The sequence below is a fragment of the Plectropomus leopardus genome, chromosome 24 (assembly GCF_008729295.1).
Source record: "Plectropomus leopardus isolate mb chromosome 24, YSFRI_Pleo_2.0, whole genome shotgun sequence".
Lineage (NCBI taxonomy): Eukaryota > Metazoa > Chordata > Actinopteri > Perciformes > Serranidae > Plectropomus > Plectropomus leopardus.
The window spans coordinates 2,693,227-2,707,933 of NC_056486.1; the positions used below are offsets into that span (position 1 = coordinate 2,693,227).

At 37.7% G+C, this 14,707-nt stretch overlaps 1 protein-coding gene across 1 annotated transcript in view; it reads right to left on the bottom strand.

The window, feature by feature from the left end:
* The window catches only part of LOC121963071 (inactive dipeptidyl peptidase 10-like), a 37,100-nt gene that overhangs the window by 1,318 nt on the left and 21,075 nt on the right, over positions 1–14,707 (bottom strand). The window contains exons 6-23 of the mRNA XM_042513441.1: positions 12,430–12,482; positions 12,263–12,344; positions 11,114–11,234; positions 9,798–9,952; positions 8,009–8,106; positions 7,260–7,383; positions 6,509–6,547; positions 6,214–6,321; positions 5,999–6,090; positions 5,200–5,247; positions 4,970–5,088; positions 3,975–4,022; positions 3,222–3,320; positions 3,049–3,118; positions 1,191–1,319; positions 1,045–1,110; positions 567–621; positions 20–181 (exon numbers count right to left, since the gene is read on the bottom strand). Of these exons, the coding sequence (XP_042369375.1) occupies positions 20–181; positions 567–621; positions 1,045–1,110; positions 1,191–1,319; positions 3,049–3,118; positions 3,222–3,320; positions 3,975–4,022; positions 4,970–5,088; positions 5,200–5,247; positions 5,999–6,090; positions 6,214–6,321; positions 6,509–6,547; positions 7,260–7,383; positions 8,009–8,106; positions 9,798–9,952; positions 11,114–11,234; positions 12,263–12,344; positions 12,430–12,482 (1,668 nt within the window). The remainder of the gene's footprint in view (positions 1–19; positions 182–566; positions 622–1,044; positions 1,111–1,190; positions 1,320–3,048; positions 3,119–3,221; positions 3,321–3,974; positions 4,023–4,969; positions 5,089–5,199; positions 5,248–5,998; positions 6,091–6,213; positions 6,322–6,508; positions 6,548–7,259; positions 7,384–8,008; positions 8,107–9,797; positions 9,953–11,113; positions 11,235–12,262; positions 12,345–12,429; positions 12,483–14,707) is intronic.

A 14,707-nucleotide genomic window follows, 5' to 3' on the forward strand; every position in this document is an offset into this window, starting at 1 on the left:
TTTTTTTAAGGTGGATCACTGCTTCTTTCTCCATGTTTTTGTCAGGTTTCACAGCATTGAAGAAGAGGAGACGCTGCTCACCGTACATGGACCAGTCAGTGACAGGAGTCTGAGCCGCTGCACATCGGATCAACTTCTCAGTCGACTTCAGCATCGTCAGTGTGAGGAAGCCGCCGTAGTCCTGTTAGAGGAACGTAAAAAAAAGACAGCCTGGATATATATAAATATGCTCCGACTTAGAAGACAGCAAAGCAGAAAACATTTTTTTTGGTTTTATTATATGAAGCAGCATGTGTTCAGTTTGTTTGTATGAAAAGTGGTATTCAGTTAAAGCCTGAGAATAAAGTCAAAAATTGTTTACACAGAGGGATAAATCACGTGTGTTTCGTGTGTTATATTCTGGATATGATCAGGATAGTACTGAGCATGTTGAATATCTACAATATACACTTTATTACAATGATCTTTTATAAAGGTCACGATTGGCACCATAAATTATCTGGTGTACGTTAATGATTGATGATGATGATTAATGATGTGATTAATTCACAGTGTGACAGACGAACCTCCCCAAAGACTCCGACGCGAGTGCGGTCGATGAACGGCAGCTTCACCAGGTATCTGAGGCACACAGAGAGGAGACGTTTTTAACACAAACAACGAGCTGCCTTTGCACTTTTTAAGCATCGCAAGTTTAATTTCACAGACAACTAACCCTTTGAAACCCGAGCAAATTGGCTTTCGAGAGGACGGCAATGAGCAACAAAAGAAGAAATGACTCAAAAATTAGGAAATTAGTAAAATGTACAACACAACTGCCTGAAAATTAGAAAAAAAAATTAAAAATCTGTAACATAATGTTAAATATTAAATTATAATAATTAAGAAATAGCACCAATTTACTCACAAACACAAAACAACAACAACACTTGTGACGGGCATCTGACAACAGCACAAGAAAAACGACGTTGTTCCAGGTTTTAAAGGGTTAATCACACCAAACTTAAAATGATGCATTCAGACTGGACAAGTTGCGTTACGTACTCCAGAGCTGCCGTCTGGTCGTCTGCGTCCACGGTGCCGAGTCTGTGATGGACCTGCTGCAAAACCCTGTGAAGCGACAACAACTAAAAACGATGAGAAAAACGATTAAAACATGTTGAGTCCACGTGGATGTGAATGTTCGTCACCTTTGACCTCTGAACCCCGACCCTCTGCCGTCGAGTCGAGCTACGATGACCTGATTTGACTCCACCAGCACCGAGTCCCAGTCCAGCCTGAACTCTTGTGTCACCGACTGGTCGCCCGGAGAGCTGCCGCTGAGAGGAGAAAACCCAAATAACACCGATTATTTTACTGTTGTTCCCTCAAAGAGTCAGGTTTTAGATGCTTTTCTAAACTTGTTTTTGACTTAATATTTATTCATATATTTTAGTCTTTTTTGTAATTGTTATTCACTTTTTGGAAAAGTCCTGTGGGCCTCTCAAAAACTGTGATTAACCTTTCAAAACCTGGATCGACATCAGTTTTCTGGTGCTGCAATTCAGACGCCTTTCACAAGCATTTAAACATGCAAACCCCGAGAAAATGATGTGGATGTAGGAGAAAGTAGAAAATATTTCCCTTTCCTTAGAAACTCATCTTACAGGGAGAACGCTACTCTGTGCTAGTTTTTTTTGGGATTGCCACTGTCATTGTAGATTGTCTTAAATAAGGTGTACTATGTAATGTTTGTCCATATGTTTTATGGCTATTATTATTACTTATTTATTTATCTAACTTTTGCATGAGTATATATACGTTAGTATGTATAATAATAATGATAATACATTTTATTTATAAAACGCTTTCCACACACTAAAAGACACTGTACAATAGTTAGAGAATTTTAAATAATAAAAAAAAGAAACCATAGCAATTTAGCACAAGCATATCAATGACACGATTAAATAACTAAACAGCATATCGACAGCATATAAAACACACATCGCAGTCACACTTTAAAAGCCTGTGCATATATTGTTTTCATTATTTTTTATCAGTAGTATTTTTTATTTAATTTTATTACTATTATCATTGTTTTGTTGTTTTTACTGTAACCACGACAGGATGGGGTGGAGTTATATATTGTATATATTATCAGTTAAAAAATAATAGCAATATTATTCTAAAAAATTAAGAAAATCATCCTGCTAATTGTCATTATTGTTATTGATGTTACCAGTATTATTGCTGTTATTATTATCATTGTACTGTCTTATTTTTTCTTATTTACTTACCTCTTCTTTTATTATATTTGTACATTATTATGTGTCTTCTGTATGTACTGTCTGTTGTTTTGATTGTGTTAATGTTTCAATCAATTTGGTCCTTCTTAGGAGCAAGTGTTATGAGTTATCTATGTAAAAGTTTTAATTCTGTTTCTGGTTTTTGCAGGAAACAAAAAAATCAAAATTGAGAAAAAATCAGCTTTTGGGGGCTACAAAATGTAGGAAAAACAACAAATAATTGCTTACAAAACACCCATGTTTAGAGGACTAAAAAGTCGCTGGAAACACAGTGAGAGGCCAGCAGAAAAAAAAAATTTGGGGGCTGAAAAGCCGCTGTAAAAAAAAGACAGGTTGCAAAAAAGCACCCACATTTGGTGCCTTAAAAGAAAACAGCGTTGACTCTCTAAATGACAACAAGTTGTGTTGTTCGTTGGTCATGAACAGAGGTCACGCCATCCATCATCCTCCTGATGCCAAAATCAGCTCTAGTTACTTTACAAACGTTGATATGTTATGGATGAAACTTGCAAATGTACATATTTTAAAACTTTTGCTGTAGATGTTAAACTTTATGCCACATTCACAATTCTCCTCTGACATGCCCTTATTCCCTTTTACTAATTGCTGTTGATTCGTAAAAAACGCATTTAAAAAGTACATTTCTCAGCAGCAGAGCTGAGTGCAGAGTCTCACTTTCAGCCGTCCTCTGAAGCGCACACTGCTGCGTTGAATGTAAATGGTACAAAAATGTAAATGTAATAAAGTGGAATGGGCTTACACAATGAGGAGAAGGCCGTAGAGGTAGGACTCGGAGAAGTCAGGAGGATAGATGAGCTTCAGCGGCAGCTCTGGGAGGACGAGGCAGAGACATTAGCTGAGGGAGAGGTGAGGCAGAGGACAGACAGGTGCACGCACACACTCAAATCGTTCATTAGTGCAGATTATTTGTACCAAAGTTATCGCTCGTGATCATCCGGATTTCGCTCTGAATCCTCTTTTTGGTCTCCAGCGCCGACCGCAGAGGGAGGTTGTTCTCTAAGATGAAATACGCTGTGAAATGAAAAATCAGATCCATCAGAGATTGAAACTTCTTTCATGGACTGAAATGAATCAGCACGAGCAGCTTGTGTGGATTTCTAAATATTAAAAAGCCTAAAATTGATATTACTTTTAATATGTTCGTGTTTTTTCTCAGTGATGTAGAAATAAATACAGTATAGACAACCGAACATCGCATAAAATATTCAGCACTTCATCCAGAGGCTGCAGCAATGAAAGCAGGTCTCCATTTTTATTTTATAACCACTAATACACACAGAGGGCAGGTTTTCTTTACTGTACACGTACTGTACTCTTCAATATCTGAGGGATTTGTTGCATCACCACACAGTGGAGAAGTATTTTGTGCTTATGAATCAGCATTTTTACATATTTTCACACATTTTTCAACATAATTTCCCTGTTTGTAAGCGTGCACAGAATTACCGACAATGACTAGTGACGGATATTTAAAGTGTGACACAAAACACATCTCGAAATCCACAAAATGCCGGCGCAGTTTGGCTCGGCGCCCGCTACGACAGCTGCTGATGTTTTCATACAAATGAGATGATGATGCTTAATTGCTGCACACATCTGCCTGCCCACGCAAACATCACACAAACACAAAACGGTTTCGTGTCAGAGAGAATAAAGACGACTCACAGTCCACGTCATCGAAGCTGAGGAGCAGCACCGCTGGAACTCCAGGACCTGCAGGAGGAGGGAAGCAAATAGTGTTTTAGCTGTTTTAATGAATGAAATACAAGATTTATCTCCTCCATGTTTTGGACTGAGTTGGTATGTTAAACATTTAACTACATTTCAGCATTTAAAACTCTGAAACCTAAAAAAAAAAAGGTTGAATTTATTTTGAAAACATTGGAAAAAAAGGCAATTAGCACTTGGCAAGAAATGTCCAGAAACTTATTTTTAGGTAATTTCCCTTTTAATTTTTTTTTATAAATTTATTTACTTTTGCTGCTGTAAAACCTGCTTTTGGTGACAAAATCACCCCTTAAATGCAGCAATATCTGACTGAAAAACATGCACTTTTGGTAGAATAGTATTGCTAGAAACCTAGTTATGTCTCACTAAAAAAATCCACTTTTGGTGACACAATCACAGCTGGTAAAGTAGCAATGACTTGCTATAAATCACCTGTTTTGTGTGGCACAATCCCAACTGAGTATGCAGCAATTTCAATAAAAACAACCGCCTCTGGTGGCATAACTGTAGCTTAAAACGCAGCCCTGGTTCTCCACAAACTCAAGCTTACGGTAACACAATCCCCACTGGAAACGCCAGAAACCCCCTACCTTTGGTGACACAACTGTAGCTTAAAACGCAGCAATGTTTTGAAGGAAAACACCCACTTTTGGTGGCACAACCACAGCTGGAAATGCTGCCAAATCTCACTTTAAAACACCGGCTTTTGGTGCCATAATTGCCACGGGAAGAGCAGCAATAGCGAGCTAAAGAAACAGTCGGTTGTGTTGTTTGTCTGCAGCTCGTCAGACGTCTCTGTGATCTAGGTCCCTTTAGAAACGTCGATATGATACAAATGAAAGCTACGAATGTAACATACGGATGTTTGCAGAAACGCTCACTGCCAACATTTTCTCCAGGTGACTGCGCTGATTTCTTTGACTGTCTCTGACCTCTGCAGTGCAGGATGGCGTGCTGTGCATCGGGGCTGACATCGGAGTCAAAGAACGAACACTCCTCCTTCAGTCCGCAGGTGAGGCATTGTCGTGGAAACAGGCCGAGGGTGGACACACTTTTGGAGGACAGAGAACACAATATGCATTAACCACGACAAAAGGCAAACACTGGAGAAATAAAAGAGGCTTTTAAAAAACCGCCATGATTCGGTGATTGAGCGTCTCACCTGTATAAATGTCTCTGCTGCGCCGAGTCCTCTGTGCTCAGAAAGTATCTGTGTGGAGGGAAAGCAGAGCAGCAAAAGTAGGACAAGGTCAGAGATCCATAATACATCTGCTGTCACTATTCACTGCACCATTGTGGCAGACCAACAATAAACACAGATTTATGCAGTCATAAACCCCGAGGCTCACAAAGCGTGAGATGTTTTTAAACCATTTCTAAAGAATGCAGCTCAATTTGTAGAGGTGGTCGTATTTTTACCGCAGAATAAAACTGGGCATTTTCTTTCCTTCATTTGTTTAAAGTGGCGTATTATAATTACACATTCAAAGTATTTTTTTTAGCTTTGAGTCTGCAGATACCAGTTTGATTAGGTGACAAGTGCAGATTAAACCTTTAAACCCTAAACATATTGGTGTGATTTCTTCTAAAAAATATGGCAGAAAAAGCGAAGAGCAACTTAGTAAGAAATGTTCCACAACTTTCAAGAATTCAGGACATTCAATTTTTTTTTACTTATTTTTAAAGGTAGGGAATAATTTATTGGGAAAAAGGAAAAAAGCTAGGGAAAAATATATATAATAAGTATATATGTACAATTATCAAAGAAGATTTATTTTTCATTTTTTTGTCATTTTTTTGTTTTTTTTTTTGTTTTGCATTTAGATAATTTTCTTGTACTTTTTTTACTAATTGTAATCTTTATTTAATTTTTTTTTTTTACTGTAACTGTATTTTTTTAATTCTTATGCACTTTGTGAAGCACTTTCAGTATCTGTATTCAATGTGAGCAGCAAACTTACATGATCTGGTTGTTTTCATCGTATGCTACGATTTTCGTCACCTCCCAGTCTCCTGACGTTAAGTGTCGAACTTCATCCTTATCGCTTCGTAACTGAATCCAGAAAACAAGTTTAAAACATCCAAAAACACACCACACAACCTCAATATTCAGAAATAAAATATGACTTAAAGTGAGTTATTAAAGGGACATTTTCTTTTGTCCTTTTGGAGTCACCTTTTTGGTGAACATTGTGATGTGGTGGAAATCTCCCTGACCTCCTTGTTTCACGGGCAGCGAGAGGAAAAACCTGCTCCTGTCCTGGGAGAACAGCGGCTCCTGTCTCTGCAGGGACAAACAGAGGACACACACTTTATGCATAGACGCCTCCTGCTGTATTCTGCCCTTCATAAGGACAGACATATATATATATATATATATATATATATATATATATATATATATATATATATATATATATATAATCTATAAAGTCAGCAGAGTCATGTGAACAGTCTGCGTTCAGGTTTACCTGCAGGGACAACCACGTCTCTGAAGACTCCTCATGTCTCTGAATTAAACAGAAGAAAAAAACAAAACAAAAACGGCTTAAACACAATTATATGAAAATGTTATCTTGTGTTGTTGAGCACCTGAGGAAATTTTAAAGATAACCCATCTGTTTTATGTTTTTGTTGTACAAATAATTTGGGGATTCAATTTGTCTTGTTATTTTGATTAAATTTGATTTGATTTTGATTTATTTCGAACGTGTAAAAAAAGGAAAAGGAAAGCAGACGGACAAAAAAAGTAATATTTAAAAATCATAAAGAAAAGTAAATGGTCAAACACACGACGGTTTGGTTTACATATCTGACTGAGTTTGGGGGAAAATACTCTTCACTCATCATTTGTTTATCTTCAGTTATTAATACAAGACATGCAAAATAAAGCAGCAATAACACTCTAAAAATACTGTCTGATTTAGAAGGATAAGAAAAAGTATAAGAAAGTAAGAAAGAAAATGTCCATTAAAAGTTTTGTTTTTGTCACTGACAGGTTCACATTGTTATTCTGAGCATCTGACAACATTTTGGGAATGATCCCTGCAGAGATAGATGTTTTTGTTAAAGAGTAAGATCCTTTTTTGTTTGACCAGAAACAGCTCTATGCTATGGCAAGAAGCCACCAGACTTCATTTAAATAAACAGTAATTTAAGCGTGTCATATATATCTCATCCTGACACCATCTTTGAGTCCATCCTCCAATCAGCAGCACCCACCTGCAGACAGCCTCCGATGGTGGCGTCACACACCGTCAGCAGTGAAGCATTCTGGGGCCGGTTGATCCAGCGCACGGCGAGGTGAGTGTTACTGATCCACTTCACCATGGTTACGTAGAAATCCCTGCAGACAGGAGAGTCAGGCTTGTGCCTTTGTGTGTATTTATACTCATTACAGTATTTACAAGTGCATCGAAAAAAAATGTAATTGTGAAAAAGTTCAATATCTTCCATCAGTAATTAAAGAAAGTGAAAATTAATTACATTAAATAAACTAAAATGTTTAATTTTTCTATTTTAATTTTTATAATTTTGACCTACAAATAGAAAAATGTAAAAAATGTTTAACAAATAAATAAATAAATAAATAAAAATATTAGAAACACGCAACCTAAAACTTCCATGTCACGCCATATTACTGCAGTAATTCACAGTAAAGGAGCCCCAGCTAAGTATTGAGCACATATATTAACATACCTATCATTTTTGAATGATCTTGGGAAATATTCTAACAATTTGAGATACGGGATTTCTGATTTTCATGAGCTATAAACCATAATCATCAAATTAAAGTTAAAAAAAGAAATATTTTGAAATATAATTGAAAATTTCAATTTACATGTGATGATTAGAGTTTATGAAAGATTATCTTTCTGAATTAAAATAATGAAGAAAAATCTGCTTTTTTCACGATATTCAACATTTTTTAAATGCACCTGTATATCTGAGCGTGTGTGTGTGTGTGTCACCTGAGCCTAAACTGATCTGGAGGCTGCAGTTCTTGAGTGTGTGTCGCTCCGAACAGGTTAACCACCGATAACTTGACAGCAGGGTTCGTCTGACCGGCCTGAAGGTGTAAAACACAGACGGGAAATTCATATTACACACCTGTGTGGATCAATACATCCCTTTCTTCAGTGGATGTGATAGAAGCAGATTAATGCTCAAAATATCAGTATATTTTTAGTTAATTACTGCAGCACCTTAAAAGAGGCTGTGGATGTTTCTTTTTAAATTACACTTTTAATCCCCTTTGCACAAAAAAAAAATGCTTGCACTTAATAAAGTATGCATTTTCATTTTTTTTAACAAATATAAAAGCAGAAAAAAGCACTTAATTTTACTGGTGAAAATTAATTACATTTCTGAATTTGTTCCCAATAATTTGCTTTTAAGAATTCCTGGTATGTAATTTGTTACTGTTCATGAGGAGAAAATTGATCTCTTTGAAAGAAAAACTCAATTTGAACCCAAATTAAAATTTATCTATCAACGTTTTTTTGCTTTCTTGCCTTGGGGATGAGATGCAGAAAAGGGCCACGGAGTCGAACCCAAAGCAACAGGGCGGCGCAAATTTATCAACTTATCTATTCTTTAAAATGTAGCTTGGAGAAAGACTAGTTTCATATTTTACAAGTTCAGTTGACATGTTGAGCAGCAACTAAAAGATTAAAATAAACTGAAAGTAAACCAATTGAACACTGTCACTTGTTTTCCTATAATTAGTCCTAAATTACATGGAGCATTTCTCCATGTTTCTCAGCACAGAAGATCGATACAATCAGCAGAGTTTCAAGATCAGTGTCACTATTTCAGTACCTGAAAAAATGTCGCCCCTGAAATAATGGCTAGAAAGGTGTTTTTGCTGAATATTATGACATAACATTGAAGTTGACCTTTGACCATTTGGTTAAAAGTGTTTAAATTCCTAATTTGTGGCCAAAAGTATGTTTTGTGAAGTGACAGTAACCTTTGACCACCAAATTCTAATGAGTTCATCGTTGAGTCCAACTGGACGTTTGTGCCAAATTTAAAGAAATCCCCTCAAGGCTTTCTTGAAATATTGCATTCAAGAAAATGGGACGGACAGACGACAACCCGAAAACATAAGATGTCCACGGCGGCATAAAAAAGTCAAATCAGTCAAGCTCTATATTGGAGTGTTTGTTAGTTTCTGGGCTTTAATGCAAAATATCATAAAGCTGCTTTGTGAAATCAGCTGTGGTTGTATGCTGTCGTAAAATAAACAGTGACAACAAGAAAAGTAGATTTACAGTCCAGATGGCAGCCAAGATGAAAAAAACCCCAAAAAAAAACGGGACTAACTCATCTCACATTGTGCTGAACTTTGGAGGATGAACACACTATGTATGGAAATAATCTGCTGATACTCTTGTTCAAAATGACACAAAACTTTTCTATGGAGGTCGGTTTTTTAACCACGATGAAGAACAAAAAGTGCCCCAAAAGAAGTGGTTAAGATAAGACAGATTACAATACAATTGATTGCAAACATGCAAAGTCCTTGGACATGCAGTCAAAAATGTGTAAACAAAATATGAGGCTGAGTGGTCCAATAGTTTGTAAGATTGGCTGTGGACTGACGATAATGACAAAAATTATAAAAAATACAAGCAGGTAATCAAGAAAAAAGGCAAGAAACAACTCAAATAAAAGTAAAATCTTTTTTTCTTTCTCTGTAGGTGTACTGATGATGTAAGGACTTCATTTCCCACAATCCACCTGCAGCAGACTCACCATGGGATAAGGGTACTGCAGTCCTCTGGGGTAGGTGCTGCCGGTGAACTGGGGCAGAACCATGTTGGGAACCAGCGTGTCGTTGATGGTGAGAAAAGCCAGACGCTCTCCGTCAGGCGACCACCAGTGAGCCAAGTGTGAACGCAGAATCTCCTCTGAGAAGAAAAAAGACACAAATAATCAATATTTGTGTCACAGTTTGTCCTTTTTTCACCTGTTTCTGACTCAATAATGCTTAGAAATGCAGATTATTCTTTTCTTTTGTTGTTGCAAATGTGCTGTACTTGGTGAATTTATTTTTCCTTATTTTTTTTTCCCAAATTTTTTCGTTTATTTTTTTAGACTTTTAGATTTTTTTAAATTTATGTTTCTTACCTTCTTTCCTTAGATGTTAAGACACAAACATCTACAGTTAAATGCTTCTTTGTAGGACGACATGTTAAACTGAATCTAATAGAAACTGTTTAAAAACGCACCTTAAAAAACAGACACAAAAAATAATTTGAAGGGTAAAAGGCTGCCTGTTGGAAACAGGATTTATTCTGCTCTTTCCCTCACTGTCAAAGCATCAGCCAAATGGTTACAGTCTAAAATAAATGCAAATCAGAGAGAGAAAACACACACAGCTCACAGTAAATCTACAAACAGAAATGATTCTATAATGTTCCCCATCTGCCCCGCTCTGTGTTTGTGCAGAGACCATCACCACATTACTGAATTTGTTTGCACAGCGACTTAATGGATTGTAGAGGCGTGTTGTTGATTTTTCATTGCCGTTCTGCAGAGTTTGTCTCGTCTGCTCGGCTACGTTTCTTTTAAAGCGAAAGACAAATCTTTGAAACATTTTAAACAGCCCAACGGAGGAGGAGCAGTCTTCTCTCCTCAACCACTAAATTGCACAAAAAAACTCAAAACTGGAGCCTGAAGAGTCTCACTTATCTACTTGTTTAAGAGTCATCAAGAGATTTATATATATATAAAAAAACAACACATTCAGCATTCAGATTTTTTTCAAGTGGATTTTGGAAAATCTATACAATCAGCACAGTTTCAACATTAATGACACCCCTGTTTTTAATTAATTAATTTATTTATTAATTATGTACTTATTGTGTGTTGTATATTTGCTTTTTCAAATTTTGCTTATGTGTATTTTATTGTGATTTTATGAGTAAAGCACCTGAACCACCGTCACACGTATCTGTGGTTTGCAGAAACCTACAATGCCAACATTTTCTTTTGCGTTTGTGTTTGGAAAAACGCCAAATCTCGTTGTGAAACACCCAAATACTCAGTAAATCTGCAGCCACACACACCTTCGTAGAGCCAGTCAGCCAGTCCATTAAAGACGACTCCCTCCATCCCAGAGGAGGTGATTCTCAGGGAGTTACTCTTCACGTCTGACTGGTAGTAGATGTTGTTCTCAAAGATGTAGATCTAAAGATGAAGAAGAGAATGAAGGTATGGATGTTTATTTTATGAGCTGATGTATTTCTCTCCGACTTTTACTTTCTGACGCTTTCTCTGTGTTTTTTCCTTTTGATTTCCTCTTTGATGAGATTTAGTTTTTCCATATTAAAGCTCCTGCTTTTATCTCACCGAGCTGCAAAACACGCATTTGTTCTTCCTCTTCCATCAGTGTTTTTTAATATTTGCATTTGCAAATACAAACAGGATCAGCCCGACACATCCTGCAGGATCACCAATATCCTGCATCCTGCTAAATTCATTTTGCTGCCTTTTTTTGGAAGTTATTTATTTTCCCCGACTCTGTTCTGAATATCCATTAGTCGCACAGCAGCCAGTCTGAGTCGGACAACTTTACCTGCAGCAGCTCAGCTCTGTCTTACTGCTGCATACCTAAAGACACACTGTGCAAATGCTGGTGGTATCATATTAAACATTTATCATATACATACCTTGTATTAGCAGAAAACTGCAACTCTGACTTAGAAAAAGAGTCTGAGTGTCTTCTGAGTGTCAGTCTTTTCAGATGTTTAAATACCCGTGAATGGCGTTTGAATGCAGCGCAGGAAAACTGATGTCAATCCACGTGTTAGATCAACAATCAGGGCGGAAAAATACCAATTAAGCTACCAATAAACAATAAAAGAATAAATTCTTCTCTCTCCAGGAACCCTCTTTTTATAAGTCTAATCATTTCTGAAAAATTATTTTGACAAATATACACTATACTGTTCTAAACTAATAAGTCTGCTGCAGATGTCCTCACTCCCCCTGAGTGAAATGTACAAAGTGTCACAGCAGGAATTAGGTCAGAGGCAGAGCACACTGAAGAAACAGACGAACAGAAAGACACTGTGGATGTAAACAGAGTCTATACTGTAAAAACCGAAGAAGCAGAAATCCCTGCGGAGACACGAGGCAGCGTGAATTTATAAAAGCCAGGAGAGAAGAAGATGGAGAAGCGTTAAGAAGAATGGATCACATTAACAAACACTCACCAGCTGTTGTCCTTGTCTTCCCCAGGCTGCATGTTGTAGCACGGCATTATGAACCTCCGGAGGGTTTAGCTCCCTTACCTCCCTGAAACACATATAGAGCATATATTATATATAACAGCCTCCTTGTGTTTCTGAATGCCACCGTGAGCGTGCATCAGGGTGCTTACCTGGTGTAGATGTTGTAAACGATGTAAGACGCCGTGTACGAATATCTGTACATCTGCAACGAGAGTTCAGCTCATCACGTAATGCAAACATTGATCTATTTTTGATGCCTCGTGGCGATGTCAGCCTTTATTAAGCTTTATCTTCAGTCAAGGAAACAGCATGCAAAAAAAAACTTAAGACAGCCACATAAAGATACACATCACTGGAGCAGATAATAACTAACAACAAGCTGAAAAAAACCAAGAAAAGACAGAAAAATTGAACAGAAAGAGAGGTTTTGCAACATAAAAAAATCAATGTTCTTTATTCAGTTAATACTACATTGTGATGTATTTTCAAATCTTTACATATTAAAAAAAAAGTACAATGTATATGCAAGTTCTGAGTGCAGTTTGCAGTGTAAAGTTTTCTAAATTAAAGCAAATTCTGCAGATTTATAGTGACTAATGAAAACCAAAGTATATCTCACTAGGCGGGTTTCAATTGATTCTCACGTTGCGCGAATTGAAATTGCAAATATAAAATCCGCCAAATAGAAAGACGTCAATTTCAAAAAAACTCCCATTTATCGGGTTTAAAAGGTTTTACACTCGCATGAGGTTGTATTTCAGACGATTCAAAAAAGCCATATTTTGCAACACTGCAATGAAAACACTCTTTTTGCGTTTAAGGTCACATGATGTTATGGCTGTGCGACTGTCCGTAGGAACTGTCTCCCTTGGGCATGATGCAGCACGCGCTACAAGAGGTGTTATTGCATCACGTAACTTTTCAAAAGTTGGACGATCCTGAAGTTTTGAACTCACAATTGCTCTGTAAAATCATCTATCGACTATCAGCTCCAAGAAATCCCTCACACGTGGCCGCTCCCACATATAAGGGGCTCACCTTTCCATTATCGGCAACATAACACGCCTGCGTTGCCTTTGATTGGAAATAGAAAATGCAATAGAAATAAAGCTGCTGATGTTTTGAACATCCATCACCGTACTTCTTGGCGTGTTATCGCCGAAGGAGAAGTGGCAGAAAATCACTCAGTGAAAACGCAGTCAGCTCACGATTGTGTTTTTTATTGACATTTCAAAAGTATCGCTGAAGTTTTGTGCAAATCTGTATTGGAAACCCGCCTACTGACAGACAACTGAGAAACCCAACAGGTTTTCATCCCAAGTCGTCACACGTTGCCGCTTTGTCAGTGGACTTCCGTGTCTACATATTACACTTAAAATATCCTTCTCCTCTGCTGTTGACAGTCTATGATGCCTCTACTGACGCCAGGAAATCTGCAAAAGCACAGGCTTATTAGTAGGGAACGAGGGCACAGAAGCTTAGGTTTAGGAAAAAGGGGTGAAAAAATGGTTACGTGTAAAAAAAACAACAAAACACCAACCTCCCTGGTGAAAGTCCAGGGTTTGTCAGACTGATCCACTGCACCACTGCCCGCCCTCCCAGTGCTCTGTACATCATCTCATTACTGGCAGCGTTCAAACCTGCAGTCGCCCAGTGGCTTATCATGCAGACGTGACAGGTTTCGCCAGGCTGCGTTCTCAACTGACACCACCTGGTGTATCATATAGCCGAGAAAGTTGGCCTTTGGCATCAGGATCCCATATCACAGCAATAGCGACAGTATGTAATGACTTTAGCATGAGAACGTGGCTGGTTTGTCCAACTGAGAAACCACAGGTCGAGGTGGACAATGACTCAAAGCCTGAACTGAAGCTTTGCTGATAAAAACAACTTTTACTCGACCCCTTAACGTCTGTTGATCCTTTTGTTTTATTTCTCCAGATTCAGACATTCAATCAAGAGCAACTAAAACTCACTTTGAGAGAAACTCACATTGCCCTGGCTACAAATTAAACTGCAGTGCAATCAATTGAGCATTAATATGCGTGATGAAGTGAAATGTACAGAAAACGATCCTGAAGAAATCAATGTCTGTATATATAGCCTAAAGGTTTCTGAAGGTGCACACTGCATCCATCTTATTAGGATGCCCCTGATATAAGAGAAAATACTGCAGGACACACAGATGTCCTCTGGTTCTAAACTTGAGCCTGCACGCATCTGTTTGCAAACAAATCTAAAAATCAATGCGAAAGGGCCTTGACTGTGAGGAGAGACGAAAGCCTCACTATGGATGACTGAATGTTAACACACACACATGAAAACCCCCAACAAAAACCACAAATAAATCCACACCTGTTCAGTGCAGGTGGTGCAATTTGATTTGTGTGCATAGAGAATTTATCCTTCAACTGCTGGTGTGTGTGC